Raw genomic sequence first — 22,114 nt, forward strand, 5'->3', positions numbered from 1 at the left:
CAAATAATGTCAATGGAAATATGAAAAAAAACTGGAAGCTTATAATACAAAGAAAAGGATAATCTGTATGCCTTGGATTTCCAGCTGATAGACAGGCAAAGGAAAGTTTGTTCTTGTACTTTTTCCTAGGCCCTTTATTTTTCGTATAACATTTAATGCATTGTTTGCTCTCTTCTGTACTGTATCCATGTGCATGTCACATTTGATTTTTATTATATGGTTGCCTTTCTGTCTAGAGTACTAGTATACGAGATACAGACTTGACCACGAAAAAAATTACCTTTATCACTGATCCTTGAAATGATGCAGAGTTGAGATGAATCATGTCTCGTGCACTTGTAGACATTGCAAGGATCGTATTAAGTTATCCTAGCGATTACTCATAATGAGTGAACACCTCAAATTACAAAACCTTTATTTTTTTTCCAACCAGTCATATTACACTATGAAAATGAGGACAAGTGTCATGCCAAAGACAGTTACTTTGTAAGTTAGGTATATCTGCATACAAGTTACGAAGCATTCAGTTGTCTGGTATCTGAAATATGAATTAAACATTATATATATGTATAAAATTGAATGGAAATGAGGAATGTGTCAAAGAGACAACAACTTGACCAAAGAGCAGAAAACAACCCAGTGCCACCAATCAGTCTGCAGACCAGCTAAACAATATCGTACCCGACGGAGAGGGTGGGATTTAGTTGATTCCTATTATAATGTGTACTAGTTCAGTGAAAATAGATGTCACACTAAACAATGAAAAATATAAATGAACTTAAATAATAATTAACAAGAGGCTCTCAAGAGCCTGAATCGCTCACCTTAATTTTTTTGGTTAAATCTCTCATCAATGATTATTTTGGCTTTTCAATTTATTTAAATGTTCTTTGAATCGTCCTATTTTCTTCAAAAGCAAAAAAAAAAATCATTTTCTCCTATGTTTCATTTTATCCATAGGAGCTATGTTTCTTAACACACAAGGAAATAAAATATAAAATTTATACTAGATACTCTGAAACTCATTTAGCCTAAGTTTGGCTGAAATTGATACAACAGTTTCAAAGGAGAAGATTTTTTTAAAGTAAGTCAACATGATGAACAAATTGTGAAAAAAGTTTTTAAAGGACAATAACTCCTTAAGGGGTCAATTGACAATTTTGGTCAAACTGACTTATTTGTAGGTCTTACTATGCTTAACATTTTTGCTATTAACAGTTTATCTGTATCTATAATAATATTCAAGATAATAACCAAAAACTGCAAAATTTCTTTAAAATCATCAATTCAGGGGCATTATACCTGCAAAACCAGTAACCCGATTCGGCTGAAAATTTCAGGACAGGTAGACCTTGACCTAATAAATACTTTAAATTCTGTCTTATTTGCTCTAAATGCTGGAGTTTTTGAGATATAAGCCAAAAACTGCATTTTAACCTGTGTTCTATGTTTAGCCATGACGGCCATGTTTTTTGACGAAATAGAAAATAAAACACAAAATTTATTTTATACACCCTACTGATCATTCAGTTGAAGTTTGGTTGAATTTGGTTGAGTAGTTTTAGAGGAGAAGATTTTTTAAAGTTAGCAATATGATGAACACATTGTGAAAAATTGTCATTAAAGGACAATAACCCCTTAAGGGATCAATTGACAATTTTGGTCATATTAACTTATTTGTAGATCTTACTTTGGTGATCATTTTTGCTGTTTACAGTTTATCTTTATCTATAATAATATTCAAGATAATGACCAAAAACTGCAAAATTTCCTTAAAATTACCAATTAAGTGTCAGCAACCCAACAATGGGTTGTTTGATTCATCTGAAAATTTCAGGGCTGATAGATCTTGACCTAATGAACATTTTTACCCCATGTCAGATTTGCTCTAAATGCTTTCGTATTTTTAGATATAAGCCAAAAACTGCATTTGACCCCTATGTTCTATTTTAAGAAATGGCGACCATGTTTGTTGATAGATCAAAACTTCGGATACAATTTATAAACTAGATACCCTAAGGAACATTCAGTTAAAGTTTGGAAGTATTTGGCCTAGTAGTTTCAGAGGAGAAGATTCTTGAAATAGTTTACGACGACAGACGACGACGACAGACGACGGACGACGACGGACGCCAAGTGATGGCATAAGCTCACATGGCTGCAGTATCGGTTCCTAACAGATTAAAGGGTATAGAATATTTGTTTTAACATAAAGAGATATTGTGGATTTTTTTATAACCCAGTTTTCAGGTGAACAGAGACACCATTCATTATATAATTCTTCATTTAGACACATGTATTGATTTAGAGACAAATGCTTATACATAATCAGAATTATGGATGCAATTGCAGAATGATGCTGACAAAATTATATAAAACAGACAAAAAAGTAGAAAGTTCTTCATCACTTTAATATTGCATAATGCAAGTAGTGCTTTCATTTTTTCATAAAATGGATTTGCTGAATCATATCTAAAGTGAACTTTGGGAATCTGTTTTCTTTTAGTGTTTTTAACGCTAATCTACCATTCTTAGTTTGATACTATATGAATCGGTGTTCACCATAAATGATGAAACTAGGAGTCCATGTCCCTAGAAAAGGACAGTTCAACCAGAGAATTCATCAGACGAAACCTACGACGATAAAAAAAAACCACCTGATATTTATATATCTCATCATTGTAAGATCTATAATGGGATGTTGTGCGACTATAAGATAAGATAAGATATTTTTATTCCAATAAAAGGGCCCATGAAGAGCAAAGTAATTTATTACAATGACTTTTATAATTGTTTCTATAATGTTGACATAAATCGTAAATATGAATTTAACTATTTCTTAGATGTTATTCTACGATACCAAGATTAAATGAGATAAATGCTCTAGTAGAAAATATGAGAAAAAAAATAAAAGTTTCTGTGACTTAAAGTACAGAATTAAAGTAAAAGAAATTTCAGATTCAATATTTAAATTAAAACGTGGAAAAGCATGTGGACTAGATGAAATTCCTGCTGAAATGTTGAAAGCTGGTTCCTCTACATTAAATCATCTGCTTCGAATACTCTTCAATGTAGTGCTGTCTTCAGGTCAATATCCTACACAGTGGTCATCCGCATATTTGTCACCAAATGTTTTTGTCTATATAAGCTTGGATATTCAATATGCTACAATATTGTTCAAAAACAACCAGTGCATAATGCAGTTCTTTTTTACTATCAGAAAAAATGATAATAATCGTACATGTCAAAGTCCTTCGAACAAAATGAGAAAGATTTAAAAAAAAAAAAAAAAAAAAAAATACCCGGGAAGTTCTTGTAACAATTCTTCAGTGATTTTTTAATATATTCTTATTTTTCATATATACTAGTCAACAAAAGAAACGATACACGACTTTGAGATAAAATTCATCAAAAAGTATTAAATATAAAACAAAATGAGATACACTATTTTAAAAAAAGCTTTCATTTGCACTGTGTGCACATGTGATAATGAAAATCAAAACTTGTCGTAAACTATCTAAATTCCGTGTAACTGATCATAGGGTCCAAATTAGTTTTGCGGAAAGTTGAATAAAAAATCGACACATAATTTTCTAAGTACTAAATGAAATTTAAAATTTGTTTAAAATATTCAATATGCTAATCAAGTTATGTTCATGTTGTAAATAATGGGTTGAAATATTGTTTTTTCAAATTTTTGGGAAAAAAGTGTATTTTGAAATCTAAAAAAATGCAAAAATATGTTTTTTCATTTTCGTCTCAAATCAACGTTTTAGATATGAAAACAACACAATAGATTTGGAACCTTTCGAATTAGTTTTAAGATTGTTACCGCTTTTTGAATATCACTTTACACATACTGTCCATTAGTTAATAATGTATACATTTTAACGATTTCTCGTGGGGCCAAACTTTGCTTAACAAATAAACGAAGAATCTGTATGATTTTTAAAAACAAATAATTGCAAACAGTGTCTTTAACTTCAAATGAGAGGTTGGCATCATTATTTTGAACTTCTGTTTTTGAAATTGTCGTTTTATGTAAATTTGGTAAAAAAAAAAAATCGCGACAAAACGTCACGAAAGCAAAAAAAAAAGTTTTTTAAACGGATTTATATTTCCATACTGATTTAGTATTACTACCTTCAATATTGGTCCAAAGAGCGGAAAACTTTATCTTTAATTTGAAAAAAGTCTTGTATCGTTTCTTTTGTTGACTAGTATATATTATTTTCCACCCAAAAAGATTTCTAAATCATTCAATAATACACAAAATAAAAACGTTGATAAATGTTAACCCTGCCATACACCAGCACCACAATTGAAGAAAGCTGAACTATGGTTTTCATGGGCCGGTTTCATATCGTATACAAGTGTTTATATTTTGATAACTACTATCATATATAGTTCCTTTAACAATAAGATGTGTCTTGATTACCAATTCCATTGGTTTCCCTTTGTCGAATGATTGAAGCACGTCGTCGCATAATCGGGTATAAAATATTTTATCTGCCATATCCCTTTATTTATTTATCACGATGAATATTTAAATGACACCTCCGTATGGCAAGCCGTTCTGCTATTTATTCTTACTTCAAGATATCGCATAAACTTTATAAGATATCTTATATAGTTTATAAGATATCTCATATAATTTATAAGATATCTCATATAATTTATAAGATATCTCATATAATTTATAAGATATCTTATATAATTTATAAGATATCTCATATAATTTATCAGATATCTTATATAATTGTCTTTATAAGATATCTCACAAACTATATAAGATATCTTGTAAATTATATAAGATATCTTATATAAAAATTGTTTATAAGATATATCATATACTTTATAAGATATCGTATAAACTTTAGAAGATATCTTATAAAGTATATAAGATATCTTTTAAATTTTAGGAGATATCTTACATAATATTCAATATATATTATGTAATATATAAGATATCTCCTAAAAATGCAAGTTATATAAGATATCTTATATATTATAAGAGATATCTTAAATATTATAGGAGATATCTTATATATTATAGGAGATATCTTATTCATAAAGTTTTTTTTAGACATCTCCTAAAGTTTAGAAGATATCTCCTAAAGTTTATAAGATATCTAATAAAGTTTATCAGATATCTTATATAATTGATTTTATAAGATATCTCATAAACTTTTTAAGATATCTTATAAACTATATGAGATATCTTATAAACTATATATGATATCTTATAAACTATGTAAGATATCTTATAAATTATAAAAGATATCGTATATTAAAACTGTTTATAAGATATCTTATAAACTTAGAAGATATCTTATAAAGTATATAAGTTATCATATAAACTTTAGAAGATATCTTATATAACATTAAAGATATCTCATATAACATTAAAGAGATCTTATTTAATATATGAGATATCTTATAAAAATGAAATTATATAAGATATCTTATATATTGAAGTGAAATTCGAATAAATAGTTAAACGGCTTGCCATACCTCCGTACAATTTCGATACGCATCATCGACACCTGATCAGTTGCACATTGAGAAACCTCTTATATGTAATGTTGTGCACGGTTTGCATTTCTGCAAGATATTTGATTATGTTTTATATCAGTCCATTTTACGTGCCTCCAAAGTTTAAAACTATATCTATCTATATGTATTGGGTCCCACTGTCATGATTTCTCATTACAGATCAGATTTATAAAGAAATCTAAATTAACCCATTGATTCATCCACGATTTCGTGAAGTCAGCGAACCATGGTAAAAGTGAATTGTGTTCTTTACTAGAGTGTACCACGTGATTTATAGAGTACTTGTGTCAAATGTACTTTTACAGTCCATGTAAGGTCACGTAAGAAGTTCACATCAACTGTCACGAAACATAAATGAATTTTGGCGGGGAAGAAAGGAATTCAACAAATCGACTAATTCTTTTGGATATTTTATAAATCAAATGGATAGCCCAACAAGAAGTAAGTAACTCCATAATTATACCATAAGCCGTACGTAAAACATTAAACAGGATCTGAATATCGACAGTTTTGCTCAGTCGGTCTCTATCTGGCCATACATAAGCTAAATCGAGCTACACAAACTCTGTTTTTTATATAAAGTTTCAGTTTTTCTCTTATTATTTGGAAGTTCAATATTAAACTGTACAAATATTTTAAAGAAAAATGAGAGCATGTTTTATTCCGTGTAAATAAAAACCTTTTGACATGATTATTGTGATATTTTTCTTCTCGGTAGGATTGCACTGAAACACCAAAAACTAACCCCAAAAAATGAAATTTTGTTTAAATTTCAAGAGAGGATATCAACTGCAGGAACATATAGAAAATGGAACAACTTCTCCCAAAGAACTATATTTCTATTATGGGTTTTTTTAAAAGTTAGAAGCCTAGAAAATAGTCAGATTTTCTGATTTTTCATAGGCTTGTATCTTCTCAGTAAATCAAGATAAGGATAATCATCTTTTGGAAAAGTTGCTGCATTTTTCATGAACATGTGCCATTTTAAGAAGTAAGACTTAGTTAAGAAAATTTTGTTTTTAGCACTACAAAATGATTACTCAAATCAGGGATTGTTACTCATTTGGGGAACAGTTCCCCATTTGGTGGGTTGTCCCCAACCTGTTAGACTCTGTCACTATCACAATCACACACCCTTGAATTGTCCCAAGTTTATAACTATGAACAACTTAGGTAATTTTACTATGTTTTACAAATAAAGTGTGTTATTTTTTTCTACAGCTGAATTAGATGATCTGCAACCAAACTCTGCGGCTCTTTCGTATCCAAAGATATAAATATAATCAGCTCGAAAAACTAACAAAATTCATAAAGTAGAATATCATAGAAAAAATACTGATATGACGAGTAAAGTCAATGAGAACTCAAATGTAAATTGTAAGTGGTGTATCTTTGTAGTCTCGTGTCGTTTTAAATATGCGTGAAATAATGGCCACCGTGAGTTAAACAAGAAGCAATCAATTATGTATTCGCCTAATATATTGAGTAGCAGTAGGAATTATTACGAATTTCTATGTTTGCTCAATTTGAGCTTAGAAAACAGTTACGCTGTAGGTTGTCACAGTCTTTTGAAAGCTTTCACCTGTCCTTGCGCAGATTTACTATTTTCCTGGTTGTTCCAGTCTACATGGACTTCGAAAAGTACGTAGTGTTTCAATAATTCGTATTTCGCATGATCGATTAATATTTCCATTTTCAGGTTGGAGAATATCCTTACAAATGGGGATTAATCCCATTTATGGATATTATCTATACCCCAAAAACAGGTATCAAATTTCAGTGATAAGGATATTAAAGTCATAAGAAACCTCAAATCAAAAAAAATAATGCATATGTTTTTTTATAACTCAATGGATAGTTTTCATTATAAAACTTATGTACATATACTTTTTTCAGAAGACCATTCTTTAATTTATTCATATTTAGAAGAAGTTTACTTTATTTTAATTGCTTGCTTCCAGCAACCAATTCCCCGACATATTTTCCGTATGCAAAGTGACCTCAGTGTGACCCATCTCGTAAAAATCCGGTGATCACAATACGCATGGATGTCCTAAAAATAAACTATTATCTGAATTCACATGTTAAACACGTGCTCTCTTTCCATGCTTTTTTGTTTATTTTTTGTCGATTGTTGACAAACAGGTGACCATCATTAAACTTCGGCTTCAAAACACGAACTTTAATTACCTGCCATATTTTCACAACAACACTGACCGATTGAAAAAAAATTGACGATTATACGAAATTTACACGAAAAAAATGATAAATTCGTGCACAGAAGACTAAGTTTATGATGTGTGTATGCATTGGATAAAGAATTGGAAGAACATAATTTTTCACCGGTCACTCGTTTCTTATGACTTTAAATTTGGATTTCAAGATATTTGCTGTCATGGGATATCACGGTACAAATATTCAGATAAACAACATTTTCCCCTAAAAAACCATGATTGAAATATCATGTGGCTAAAGGTCAATAGCTTTCAAAATGTAAGACTTTAAGAGACCTTTTTCAGTTCTCAGTTGAAATACGGTCTTCAAGTGGAAAATGTTGTAATTTCCATGACGGTTTGCGCCATGACATCCATTATGATGAAGTACACATTTCATTTTTAATAATATCCATATATCTATGATCTTCCCCTACCTGGTTTTTTTTCTGTCTTGATGTTCCCCTAAGACAAGTTCTAGTGCGATGGCCTGGACCAGACCATCAACCATATTTTGTGTTATCGCCGCCGGATGTGGTAGAGATTGTAAGTTGGTCGTTGAACATAGTAGTAACGTTTTCTGGCTGAAGATATGTACTAGTATATATAACAACGGGGCATACATCTGATGGTTTGTTATGGATGCATGCTCTCTTTAATCTTTTTTTTGTCTCTCTGATTCGGTATTATAAAAACAAGTCTGTATTCCAATATTGATCTTATCTTTCAGTTCACAAAAATTGTTAGTCTGTTGTTAAGAAGACTCATTACAAAGGTATTTCACTGATCCACATATTTCATTTTTTAGTAATGTGTTTTTTTTGTGTTATTTAAAAATCAACCCGAAGCCTAGCAATATATAAAAAAAAATAGAATCGAAAAAAAAATTATGTGTCAAATTGTTTGCTTGTTGTGTTTTCAAGAAAGAAAAGTTAACTCAAACACATCCGAACATAAAATGTTGCACTCGTCTTTCGCTTTTCGATACAATGTTTGTTCATTTTTTGTGCTTTTACCCCAAATAACTGTTGCAGGGAAAGAGATGCAAATTAATGCGTTAGAACGATTATTGTATTCTCCTTCTGTTATTTATTTTCAGCGGAATTTATGCGGCTTATGTCCAACAAAGATCCACTTGCATTTGAACCTGTTACAATAGACAGTTTTCTTCATAATTTCAAAGTATACAAAAATATTTCGAAGCTCATTCTATGATTCAAGTAAAACATGTATACCAGATGCATACAATCCTAAACTATGCACCATTATTTAACTTTAAAGCCTATTTAAACAGACGTTTACAATTCAAATATACAAATTTTGCTTACATTCTCTGACCAAAAGTTTCATTTCTGTTGTTTAATTTCAACTGGGTTTCCAGCCTGTTATGTTATGAAGTTCCGTCTGGTTCATGTCGATTGTCCTTTGCCTTATGTTCATGTTTCAGTGACCTTGTAAGGTCTTTATGCCCGCCAGACAGTTTTCACTTGAAATTAAGCTCATTTCATGGATTGGAGAACAAGGTTAAGTTTTCGTGGTCAAGTCCATATTACTATTGTGAGCAATAGGTATACTATATTTGGTGTATGAATTATTGGAAGGTGTACATAACCAACTGGCAGGTGTATTGTGACCTTGACATAATTTTCGTGGTTCAGTGGTTTAAGTTAAGTTTTTGTGTTTTGGTCGGTTTTTCTAATACTGTATGCGAAAGGTCAACTATATATTTACTTGGTGTATGAACATTTTTAAATGATGAACATGTCAGTCTGGTGTATTTTATTTGACCTTGACCTCGTTTTTGCTGTTCATTGCTCATTGTAAAGTGATTTTTTTTTTAATGTTTTTGTTGTCTAATACTAATACTATATTTGCCACTGGACGTTAAGCAACACAAAATCAATCAATCAATGCAATACTATAAGCACTAGCTCAACTATATTTGTTGTATGGAAGAATTGCACGGTACAAAATAAGTATACTATATTTAGTGTATGGAATAGTTGTAAGGTGTCCAACTGGCAGGTATATTGTGACCTTGTCATCATGTTCGTGGTTCAGTGGTTTAAATTAAGTTTTCCAGCTTGCGTAGTAGGCGGTGGTGTGATACATTGTCAAACACTTTTGCAAAGTATAGCAGGATGATGTCTACTTGGCTGTTTCTTTTTAATGTTGATGAAATGTCGTTGATAGTTATTATTTGTGATTCGCAAGGTCGTCTTTTGCGGAATCCGTGTTATGCATCAGTAAGTATTTTTTTTTTGTCAATGTGTCAATGATGTTTCTTTGAACAGTATGTTTTGTAACACCTAACACGTGATCGAAGTTGGAGAAACTGGTCTGTAATAGGATACCAAGTGTTTTTCGTTTTTTAAAGGGAAATGCATGGGCATCTCTCCAATCTTGCGGGACTTCGCCAGTGTTCAATGATGTTTGGTATAGGTTTGTAAGTATAGGAGCAAGTTGTTCTGCTGCTGCTTTCAGTATAAAGGATGGTATTGAGTCGTTACCAGTAGCTTTATGAGGTTTCAGGTCTTTTAACAGTAGTTTGTAGACTACGTTGGTGATAAATTAATTTGTATGTCCTTCATGGTGAAATAAGGACTTATTCCTTTATTTGGAAGGTTATTCTTTGGTTAATACCGACATTGGTCGTTTAGAATGTCTGGTTTGCTCTTGTTGTCACTTTGTATAAATCCCCCTTTTTTGTGCAATCCTGTCCATTTTTGACCTCTGCTTTTAATATAAGACCAGAATTTCTTTTTGTTATCTGTATAGTCGGACCTTTTTTCTTCAATATATTTCGTGTTGGCTTGCCTGAAATCCCACTGTATTTTCTATTGATACCTAGTTTTATACATATCCTTGTCCCATTTCTATTTAGTTTTTCTAGTCTTGTGTGCTTTTTGCTTCTGGTTTATTTTAAGTCTAATGGTTGTATAAGTCCATGGATGAGTGTTTCTTCCTTGAGTCATTGTTTTATGATACTCTTTTATCTATGATGGATGGTATGGCTGTTTTGAATGCCTGACACAATGACTCAACTATTCTGTCTTTGATATTTTTGAAAGTTGTTATGTAGTTTTGAATGTCTTCCTATTTTTCCCCTATTTCGGCTTTTTTTCATATGAATATTTTACTTCTGACTGGTTCAGGTATAAGTGTTTTACAAACCATACCAGGTGGACGATGCCACGGTCGCTATTTTCTATAGACGGTAACGGTTTGCATCTTAATTTAATAGTTGTGTGTGAAGGAAGCAATAAATCTAAGGTGTTTTCTTTGAGCGATGGGAAGTCCCCAATTTGTTCTAACCTGTTGTCAGCTACAAGTTCTATGAAAGCCTGGTTGGTTCTGGTAGGATACTGTCGATGGTCTATAGTTTGTTCTGCCCAGTTAATACCTGGTTAGATAAAATCGCAACCAATAAGGAATATTTCTTTTTGATGTTTTGCTCTGATGTTATTTATTTGTCTTTCATTTTACTCCGGTAAGTTTGTCATGTGTTTTATTTGGTGGTCAATAATATGCACTTATAAGTTAATATCTTTTTTTCATTCTAAGTTAATAGTTAATAGTGCAATTCAGTAGTTCTATGTCTGTTATCCAACTGTAATGTTTGTTTAACTGCTAGATCATTACCCTTTCGTGGAGGTTTTTTGTGCAATCTCTGCGTTCTGTGTGGAAGTCATCTGGTAGATCTCATTTGATTTTATTTTGGGATCAATCCATGTTTCCGTGCCTATTATTACGTCTGGCTTAGTTGACTCGATAATTGCTTCAAGTTGTTTACCCCTATTTCTGAGACTTTGAAAACTGATATCCAAAATTAATATACTAGTTTATTTACAACCACTTGGTCGATGCCACTGCTGGTGGAGTTTTAATTTCCTGAGTGAGGGTATCACCAGTCCAGTATTCAGCACTTCTGTGCTGACATGAGTTAACAATGATATGGTCATATTTATAAATTTACTGCTTACAGAACTTTTGGATTCGAGCGTCACTAATGAGTCTTTTGTAGACAAAACGTGCGTCTGGCGTAAACACAAAATGTTATCCTGGTATCTATGATAAGTTTGAGCCATAAAAAAGAATAGGTTTGTTTGCCCAAACGCTACCTACCCAGAAAAAACTGCCTACTCATATTCTTTTATTGTCCTGATTTGAAGAAGTTTTTTTTTTAATCAGATAGGCATGAAATCTAATAATCAGACGATACATCAATTTCTCTTTTTGAAGACAAAATGCCTACCTACCTACCCAATGTCTCAACCTTTGGGTAGGGTTTGGGCAAACCACATATTTTTTAATTGTGGCCTTACTTAACTGTTTATAATGGCGGGCTTGGTTTTAGTTGGTTTTGGTTAAGATGTTATGATCGGTATATCTGTGCTGAAAGATGTTGTGTTAAATGATGGTGAGTTAGTGCTATATCCTGATGTTGATGGCATTGGTGCTTCTTATATACTGTTTGCCATTAATGGATTGGTTGAAATATTTAGTGTTGAGTGTTTGCTGTCATCTCCATTTGGTAAACAATATATTTTTGTTGAAGAGTTTACAACACGATGATGGGCAAGGACCATGTGTCTTCGCTTTTGCCTAGGTTGCTGTATTCAGGTGTTGACCTTGACTATTAGTCCCATTTTCGTTTCTAGACTCTTTAACTCAAGTTTTGCTCGTCCACATTTTGTGAAATTCCTATATACACAATCGTAGTTGTGCAATGAGTCACTAACCCTTCTATAAGTATGCCCCTTTAACCGTAGTCGAATGATGATTGGTTTGTGGTTTCTTAAGGTCTGGTATCGAATAATGAGATTGATTACAATAGATATAGGAAGATGTGGTGTGAGTGCCAATGAGACAACTCTTCGGTAAACAACACATTTTCCAATCCGAGTCTTGAGTTAATATAACATACAGTAAAATGTTAAAGGTAATGATGGCATGATAGAAAATCATCATACAGTACAATGTACGGAAGCCCGTTAGTGTCAGGGTGGAGTTTTATTTTAAAGTCGTTATAACGACTGAGCTAACTTGTTATAACGACTAAGCTAAGTTGTTATAACGACTTATCATATTTATCTTGTTACAACAACTAAGCTAACTTGTTTTAACGATTTAGCTAAATTGTTTAAACAACTTAGCTTACTCGTTTAAACAACTTAGCTAACTCATTCAAACGACTTAGCTAACTAGTTTAAACAACTTTGCTAACTTGCTATAACGACTTTACTAACCTAAGTCGTTATAACAACTTAGCTAACTGGTTATAAAGACTTAGCTAACTCGCTTAAACAACTTAGATAAGTCGTTACAACAAGTTAGCTAAGTTGTTACAAAAGGATAAATACGCTAAGTCGTTAAAACTAGTTAGCTAAATCGTTATAACGAAATAGCTAAGTTGTTTAAATGAGTTAGCTAAGTCGTTATAACGAGATAGATACGCTACGTTATTACAACAAGTTAGCTAAGTTGTTTAAACAAGTAAGCTAAGTCGTAAAAAGAAGTTATCTAAGTTGTTATAACGAGATAAATATGCTAAGTCGTTATAACAAGTTGGATAAGTCGTTATAATGACTTAAAAATAAAGCACAACTCTGACACTAACCGGCTTCTGTAACATTGTCCTACGTGTGTCTAGCAATTTTAGAGAAGCAAGTTCGAATTCAAAATTATTACATGGAAGCATAGTGTATTTCATGCATTTTCAAGTGACCGAATGTGTTTCAAATTCATGTTTGTTATAGTGTTAAAGGGTCCTACATTGTGTTAAAATGACAACGGCTACGCCAGCCGACGTTTTGATCGGTGAGTTTTTACTTGCCAATTTTCCGAATTATAAGGGTCGTGATGTGAAATTGGTAAACATGCTAGTTCAGTCAGTGTTTTGTAGTTCCTAAAACTACGTTCAAATTATTAAGATTTTTTAGAAGCGAATTAACATCTGTAATAATTTATTTTGCAAATAATCGAGGAATACACGGCAATGAAGATCAATGAAGGATTTTGGGTCGTTGGATACCATCGAATCACTAGCCTGTCGTTGGATAAGAATAAAAAATTGAATTAACCCTCGTTTCATTTGACTATAAGTCTAATGATAAATGCTCTTTATGGCTTAATTATGAAGGGGGTCTAATAAGACATCGGACTATTTGGAAGTCTATAGTTTATGTCGGTCTATAAGAACTTGTTGCCCTTGTGTTTATTTTCGTGAGGATGTAAAAGTATCGGGGAAAGGAATGTCCAATGTTGATGCGTTTTGATGCAAATAATACGTCATTGTATTCATTTCTATGTTGACAACTTCCACATCCTGATTGATTTGATTGTTTGTTTTCAAGGTTTTTTTAATATCAATAAGATGGGAGAAAGAGCACTTTAGTTTAAGCTCTGTTTGCTACTCTTATAAAAAGTGGTCAACATCGGTATTAGAAAGTGCCCCTTGGTCAACATCGGTATTAGAAAGTGCCCCTAACAAAATAAAAATCTTACACTGCACACCTCTCAAAATAATAGAAGTTAACTCGCTCAAGAACAAAGGACAAATTACTATTCATGTTACACATGATATTCAGGAACATGTCAGTCCGAAATGCTGCAATGAGATAAGATATTTTTATTCCAATTAAAGGGCCCATGAAGAGCAAAGTAATTTATTACAATGATTTTTATAATTGTTACTATAAAGTTGACATACATCATAAATATGAATTTAACTATTTCTTAGATGTTAATCTACAGCCAGATCAGAGCCATATATACATATATGTGCAACAAGAGAGGTAACTCTGTCTTTCTTGTAGCATAATGTGTTAGCGCTTACTCCCCTTATAGCGTAACTGTGCTTAGCTTAAAATGTTAACAGCACCAAAATATTCATGCCCAACATCATTTATAATTGCGAAATAGAAAGAAATAATTCAAAATAACTTATACGTATATGGGCAATGCTGAGTGTATCCAGTAAAAAATGAACAAGTGAAGTTTTAGAGTAATACCTAGAGAATGAATGGTCCAAGTTTTATTTTCACTCATTTTTACTCGGTTATTGACATAACATCTTTTAAAAGTGGATCGAACTCCCGCTACATCAGTCAATATAGTATTGAGTAAAAATGTACATAATTTACTTTTTTATGATGTTTAACATTAAAGGAAGGGGGACAACTCTGTCTGGCTTAAAGAACGATTCTGGTATCGCTTTATCACCTAACGAGGTTTCTTTCTGACCGGTTACAATGTTGTCTTATTTGTGAACGACACTAGAAAATAAATAGTATCGCTTGCCTTTTCGACATTGAGTATGTCTATAATTAATCATTTCTGGTGTTTCATACATTACATAACCCAGAAATGTTCATGCAAAAAAACTATTACTCTACTCAATATGATATTTCAAAAAAAGGAATGAATATCACACTTACATAACTACCATTACTATTATAATTTCGTATCGAGCTCGTTTTTCTTTTATTTTTTTAAGTCAAAGGGCTTAGCCTAATTTGTTTTTGATAAACAAAATATAAAGAAATCGCAGCCTGAGAATTTTGAAATTAGTCACTGGGGAGATATACAATTTATTTGATAATTACAACAATAAAAATTTAAGCCGGGTGGTTTTTTTTTTTAATTATCTAGAAAAGCATTTATGATAAAATATCTTAAATGTTTTTCCATTTCTTGATTGAAACAATCAAAATGTGAGAAAATCGAAACTCTTTTAATTAATTTGTCGGTCACTGAAAGACTAAGGCAAAGGATGATGCAATATACTACTAAAGCGAGAAATGTCGAACTCGGTGTCGACTCAGTTTATAATTGAAGATCTTCCAGCAATCGACTAGTGAGTGAAAAAAATAATAGATGTCTATATCGTTTTTTCCCAGTTTTTCATGAGATTGTTCAGTGTTTGTCAGAGAGAAAATAAATCTCCCACGCTTTTTTTGCTATCGGCAGACAACTCATCTGTGCATTAGTTTGTTTTATGTAGCATTTATCTCCCGTTACATATAACATATTTTTCGCTTTGAGACAGTAAGAAAATAATTACATTAACTAATATTCCTTTCGAGGTTCGTATTCTCATGGTACCTTGAATAGTCAATATTTATATAATATATGTATACTAAATTTAGTTATCACTTTAGTTATATATTTAGTCTGAATTATCCCCGATTTTATAGCACATTGTAGTTTTAATGCAAACATTCTTTTCACACATTAATATTCATTCGGTGTATTTTGGAAATGTGTTTGAATTGAGAAATAGTGTAAGTTTCTTTGTAACAGGAAAAATATGTTCACACCTTCAGTATCCAATTGGCCTAAATATTAAATAATATTAAAATATCTCTTGCCCCCTGGATAATATTTCCTGTATTAAATCAATTTGATATTTTCCTGCAAGGCAAATCTTGACTAAAAATAACAATATTTTTTCATAAATGAACGGCAATTATGTAATAGAAACGGGGAAGTTGTATTTGTATTTCAATCTGAGAAGGAATGAGGACTATTTTTGTTTTGAACAGGAAGCTTGTTTAAATTTTTTCTCTTATCTGTGGTATTACTAATATTTGAAAATTTAGGTCAATTCTATCCAAATGGACGCGTTTATAATTATGTCAATAAAATATAATCTGCGTTCAAACATGTTATGCATATCGTTATGTAGCTTTACAGAACCTTACATTCAATATTTTAAAAAAAAATCAGCAGTAGGAAATAAGGAAAAACTGAAATTTTCTTACATACAAAATATGCATGTAGTTCGAGTGTTTATCGTTTGAACAAAATACTTAAACTAAAGTTCTGGATTTAAAGCTCTGTTATTAAAGTTGAAAAAATACTTATCTTTAATGTTTAAACAAGTGTGCTTTCTTTATTTTATTTTTTTAACCATGAGCAAATTATATCTACATCAATAAATGAACAAACAAGTAAACACAAATACATGAAATACATATTATTTTTTTTTAAACTTGACCCCACATCATTTTAGCTCTGTGTTTTCCCGCATGTCAGTGTGTATTTGTTGTAAAAAAAATATGGATAACATAGAAAAAGATATTGTCTTTAAATAGATTTATTCAGTTTCGATTCAGTCGTTTAGTTCAAAAACTAAGGCCTTTAAAATATGTTAGGAATTCTCTCTTATATCCCGCTGTAATGTTTTGTTTACGTTACTCATTCACCTTACCACGCTGTTCTGTTTACGTTTCGAGGCGTATTGTAAGCTATGGAACTTTTGATTGGTTGTAACTAGATAAGAAACGCGGGAGTGTTTCTGATTGGTCAATATATTTGTAGGTAAAAAAATAGCGGCAAGCTATTATTTGGCAGTCGGCCAGATTTATAACATATTCAATCAGACATATCACTACGATGCAATATAGTTCCCTGTCTGCATTCAATTTTATATTACTTATACCTCGCTAATAATATTTTTCATAGCTCGGGATTGTAAATTCGGCATTTTGTAAGAAATTGTCATGATATAAACTATAAAATATTTCAAGAGATTTTTTCAAAACACAAATCTGGCATCTCTCCAAGTGGGATGTGCCTTAGCGCATGAATCGTGTCCTGATTATAGCACATTGATAGTTAACATTAATACTATACACACAACTTCGGAAACTCATAACATTTGTATATTCTGTCGTGTCAACAGGGATGTCTTTTTGAGATTTGCTTAGTGAATACCTATTACTTTAAGGATATAGTGGATGATAAATAAGTGATATATTCAAATATCATCATGTTGGGAAGAAAGTTGTTTAATAATAACAACCCGGTAGAAAAGAAAGAGCAAAGTAAGTTTGAATTTACTTTTCTAAATATTACTGTGAAATATGGCGAGTTTGTACATTACATTTTTACTTGATGCCACGTTACTTTGTTGTTTATACATTATGTTAGACTCGTATTTTTATGTGTCTATTTTGTTTTTTCAGTAAAAGGAAAAGAAGAGCTCAATAAAACATATAATGTTGGTGCACAGCTGGGAAGTGGTGGTTTTGGAACAGTTTATGGAGGCACAAGGAGAAGTGATGGTCTACCTGTAAGTATAAAATAAAGAATTTTGTTTCCTTGTTTTTAACCCTAACAACAAATTTCAAAGTAGAAATCATTTATTTCTTTAGACATTAATATCTTTCTCATAAAAACTAATTAGAAATGAAAAAATAGAAAATAAAACATATTTCTCAAAATGTTTATATTTGAAACATGAAAACATTGTATTGTTGTTAACGAATTTCATATCTATCTTTCAGGTTGCAGTTAAATTAATCAACAAAAATAAAGTGACTGAATGGGGACTTCATAATGGACATAATATACCAATGGAAATTATTCTCTTGAAAAAAGTTTCTCATGTTTCTGGATGTATTAAAATGTTAGATTGGTATGAAGTGAAAAACAATAGTGCTCACAGTTATGTTATAGTGATGGAACGACCAGAGCATGTTCAAGACTTATTTGACTATATCACAGAAAAAGGCGCTGTAAATGAAGAAACCAGCAAAGTGTTCTTTAGACAAATAGTAGAAACTCTATATAACGTTCATAGATCAGGTGTTGTACATCGAGACATTAAAGATGAAAATATTTTAGTGGATTTGAAAACTGGTGAACTGAAAATTATTGACTTTGGATCTGGTACATTGCTCAAAGATACAGTTTATGTGACATTTGATGGTGAGCATCTTTTAATAGATTGCATTTTGTTGTAGTGTTATAGGAATATTGAGTATTTGATTTAATACAAAAGTTCATCCACCTACACATATCAATTGATCCCAAAATGGGAGATGCTAAGAATGCTTTACATTGGCTGGCAAAACATATCAATTACACAGTTGCTGCTGCTGAAAATATCAGCATAAATGATCACACATGTGTCTCACCATAACTTGGCAATGATTCATTTATTCAGTAGAGAAACATACATAGCATACATTGTTTACACTAAGTTAACAACTAGGTTTAAATTACAGTGCATAACAAGTTATGATATTGGGTTATTATATTGGTAGCATTAGCTAAAAAATATGACTGGTTGCTATCAACCTAAAATTAAATGCTTTTATAATTTGTAACAAGTCAACTGTAGGATTGATTATGTGGGACATTTTTAAGTTGGTTCACAAGAACTCCTTGCATACCTGTGAGCAGTCATGCATGTCAAAACATTTACCTGAGTTTTTTAAATCAATACTTTGGCTATTAGATATGAATAAATGGGGTAATTAGTAAAATTTTCTAACACAAATTACATTAAGGGTATTAATATATTAAAAAGTTTATCATCTGTCAGGCTTTCTTATGACCATATGTCCTTTCATTGTGACATTCAGGTGTGTCCTTTACTTAAGCATGTTAAGTATTTAAATGTAAAGGATGAGTTGTGACAACACTTCACACATCACTTCACTTAAGGCAGTAAGAATTTAGTTGATTGATGACAAAAATTGAGACTAAATAATAAATACATATAAAACTTAAATTATGTATAGAAATGCATTAAAAAAGTTAAAGCTTATTCTTACATGTAATTGTCAATTATGTATAGAAATGTATTAGAAAAGTTAGAGCTTATTCTTAATAGTCATATCTTTATTTTTAAGGTACAAGAGTGTACAGTCCTCCTGAATGGATAAAACACCATCGATACCATGGAAGATCAGCAACAGTGTGGTCTTTGGGAATTTTATTATTTGACTTAGTTTGTGGAGATATTCCATTTGAACAAGATGAACAAATCATGAAAGCAGAAGTATCATTTAGGGGAAGATTATCACATGATGTGAAAGACTTAATTAAAAAGTGTTTAGCAATTCGTCCATCAGATAGGCCATCTTTTGAAGACATTTTAAATCATTCATGGTTAGCAACTCCACAGTTGCCAGTTGAGAAACTTAGTTTACATGGAAATAATAACAATAGTTCTTGCCAGCATGGAAATTCTGTAGACACTGTTTCAATGAGTAGCCAAGAAAGTGTGTGACGAAATCTTATAACAGAATAGATTTAGTCAATATTCTGTGCAACAGAAAAATGCAATAAACTTACTCATTCCAATGCTCAGGGATTAATCAAACAATTTGCCAAAGTCTGGCATAATTTTATTGTGCTATTCAAAGAGGACATGCTCATAGGACTTGTTTTATTTATTTATTTATGATATAAGTTCTGAGAACTTATTTGCCACTGCCATTTCAATGCATGTGAAACATTTGTACTTTTGTTGTCAATAAGTGTAAATTCAATTTTGTATAAACTGGTGCTAAAAATTACGACTTGGTTTATACCATAGAGAGACTAGTAGATTTTACAACGGAGAAACTAAGTTTCTTGATAATATATAATGTATACTACCGTAGTATTTAACATTCACATTGATTTTAGAAACAACTTGGAGTCTTAACCTACTCCTATGTAGTAATTTGGCACTAAACTAACATTCGTATTTAACAGATTTTATATAAATCTGGATCTGCATTTTAAAATTTGTAATTTATGCAACAATTATACAAGATTTTGCCTGCCAGAAAAGTCTCTTTAAATCATTTTATGAATTTTTCAAATCATTAATCATTCATTTTGTAAATATAAAATCATATATTTATTGGCAGAATTTTGCCGTGTGTATGACTATGTGCGCATGTTAAAACTGAGGTATAATAGAAGATGGATGCATGAGCAAAGAGACATTTTAAAAAATTGTTCAGAGTGATAATGATGGAAGAGAGAGTAGGTTTGTGTGTTGCTTATAAGCAGCTTAGTAAGGTGTGTCTAATTTATTTGGGAGAAATCCTTTGTGTTTGTTTGTAATGTATATAACTTATTTTTATAAAGAAAAAGAGAAATGGAAGGATCCTAAAGATTTGAAAAAATAAAAGTATAAATATTAATTTTTGTTACTGTTCATGTTTTTACAAGCAAGACTACAATTTGGTGTACATTTGTACTTCAATAGACAGTTCTCGTGTACAATGCAAAAGAAAAGGTGATGTGATCCTACATACATGTATACAGTACACAATTCAAAACTAGAAGCAGATCATACATTCATTTTTGCACATGCATACAGTACACAATTCAAAACTAGAAGCTGATCATACATTCATTTTTGCACATGCATACAGTACACAATTCAAAACTAGAGACTGGTCATCTACAATTATACTATACATTGTACATGTACATTTGTATCTGTATGTTTATATGGATATGCTATTATAGTTCTACTCTATATAAAAATAAGGAGATGTGGTATATGTGACAAGTTCAGGTACAAAAATGTATACACATTTGTACCAGACAATTTGAATATCTGTATCCTGTGTACATTTCAATTGATCAAAATGAGACTGATCCAACAAATATGAGTACCTCAACAAAATTTCAATTTCATACTCTACTTCTGTAGAGTGAGATATGATTTCTGTACACCTGAACAACACAAAGAGTTCTGTTTATTTGCTATGCACAATTAGACAGCTGTAGTCTATATTTGTATTACACAAAATAACTCACCAAAGGTATACGCCTTCTCACTTCATATTAGAATGGAAGATAAACTTGAAAGGCATTACAAATTAACTTCCATCAGTCTTAAAAGTTGGGCCGAAACAGATTTCAAAAACCTGAAGAATCTCATTGTTTGGACATTCTACCAATTAAACTAAGATTGTGGTCTATTTGTCTTCTACAATACTGCATACTGATGATCCATTCTTCATTTATAATGCAAAAAAGGACTGTTTTTCTGTTCATTTGAGCCATGGAGAACTCAACCAATTTTAAATATCATAGTTGAAACACATGAAAAAAGATGAGAATTATAGCTCAATAAAATTCGAACCTAGTACAGCATAATCCGCATTGATGACATTTTCACAATTACATTGACAGAGGACAGTATTCACTAACAAAAACAATAAAAAAAGTTGTCAATTTTATTTTCGTGTTTTATTGTGTTGTTGGTTTTCTGATCATTCCAATGCACATATTATTGGTGGATTTATTGTATATGCTCAAAGCAAACCAGTTACTGTATGTTGTATTGTTGATTAAAGATAGAAAATCCAAGACTAGATATCTCTCTCAGAATCTGTAGTAAAGTCTAAGGAATCATCTTTTAAGGTCATGAAAATTCAAAATAGTACCTGACGAAAAACGAAAGAAATGCCTCAATTTATTATCAAAGTCTTATGTCAAACAGGGAGGAAAAGATCATATAATATTCTTATATTATGTTTTAAACTATTGCTACGAAATGGTAACCTGGTCCAGCTGATAGACCATTGTACATTCTGGGTGCA

The 22,114-nt window shown here is 31.3% G+C and overlaps 1 protein-coding gene across 2 annotated transcripts; it reads left to right on the plus strand.

Annotated features, from left to right (window-relative positions):
- The first annotated feature begins 5,779 nt into the window (after window positions 1–5,779).
- LOC134690531 (serine/threonine-protein kinase pim-3-like) lies at window positions 5,780–20,701 on the plus strand. Of its 2 annotated transcripts, none has more exons than XM_063550502.1 (4): window positions 5,780–5,997; window positions 17,741–17,847; window positions 18,062–18,485; window positions 19,415–20,701. In XM_063550502.1, the coding sequence occupies exons 1-4, from the start codon at window positions 5,979–5,981 to the stop codon at window positions 19,792–19,794; spliced, it is 930 nt and encodes a 309-aa protein (XP_063406572.1). In that variant the 5' UTR covers window positions 5,780–5,978; the 3' UTR covers window positions 19,795–20,701. The 2 variants fall into 2 exon arrangements, with proteins under 2 accessions (XP_063406572.1, XP_063406567.1); XM_063550497.1 differs by lacking the exon at window positions 5,780–5,997 and adding an exon at window positions 17,371–17,599.
- Window positions 20,702–22,114: the final 1,413 nt, after the last annotated feature.

Source organism: Mytilus trossulus, chromosome 1 (genome assembly GCF_036588685.1).
Source record: "Mytilus trossulus isolate FHL-02 chromosome 1, PNRI_Mtr1.1.1.hap1, whole genome shotgun sequence".
Classification (NCBI taxonomy): domain Eukaryota; kingdom Metazoa; phylum Mollusca; class Bivalvia; order Mytilida; family Mytilidae; genus Mytilus; species Mytilus trossulus.

Coding starts and splice junctions, on each gene's coding strand:
- LOC134690531 (XM_063550497.1), top strand. CDS start 17,545: ATGTTGGGAAGAAAGTTGTTTAATAATAACAACCCGGTAGAAAAGAAA. Junction 17,600..17,740: donor GGTAGAAAAGAAAGAGCAAA/GTAAGTTTGAAT, acceptor TTGTTTTTTCAG/TAAAAGGAAAAGAAGAGCTC. Junction 18,486..19,414: donor AGTTTATGTGACATTTGATG/GTGAGCATCTTT, acceptor TTTATTTTTAAG/GTACAAGAGTGTACAGTCCT.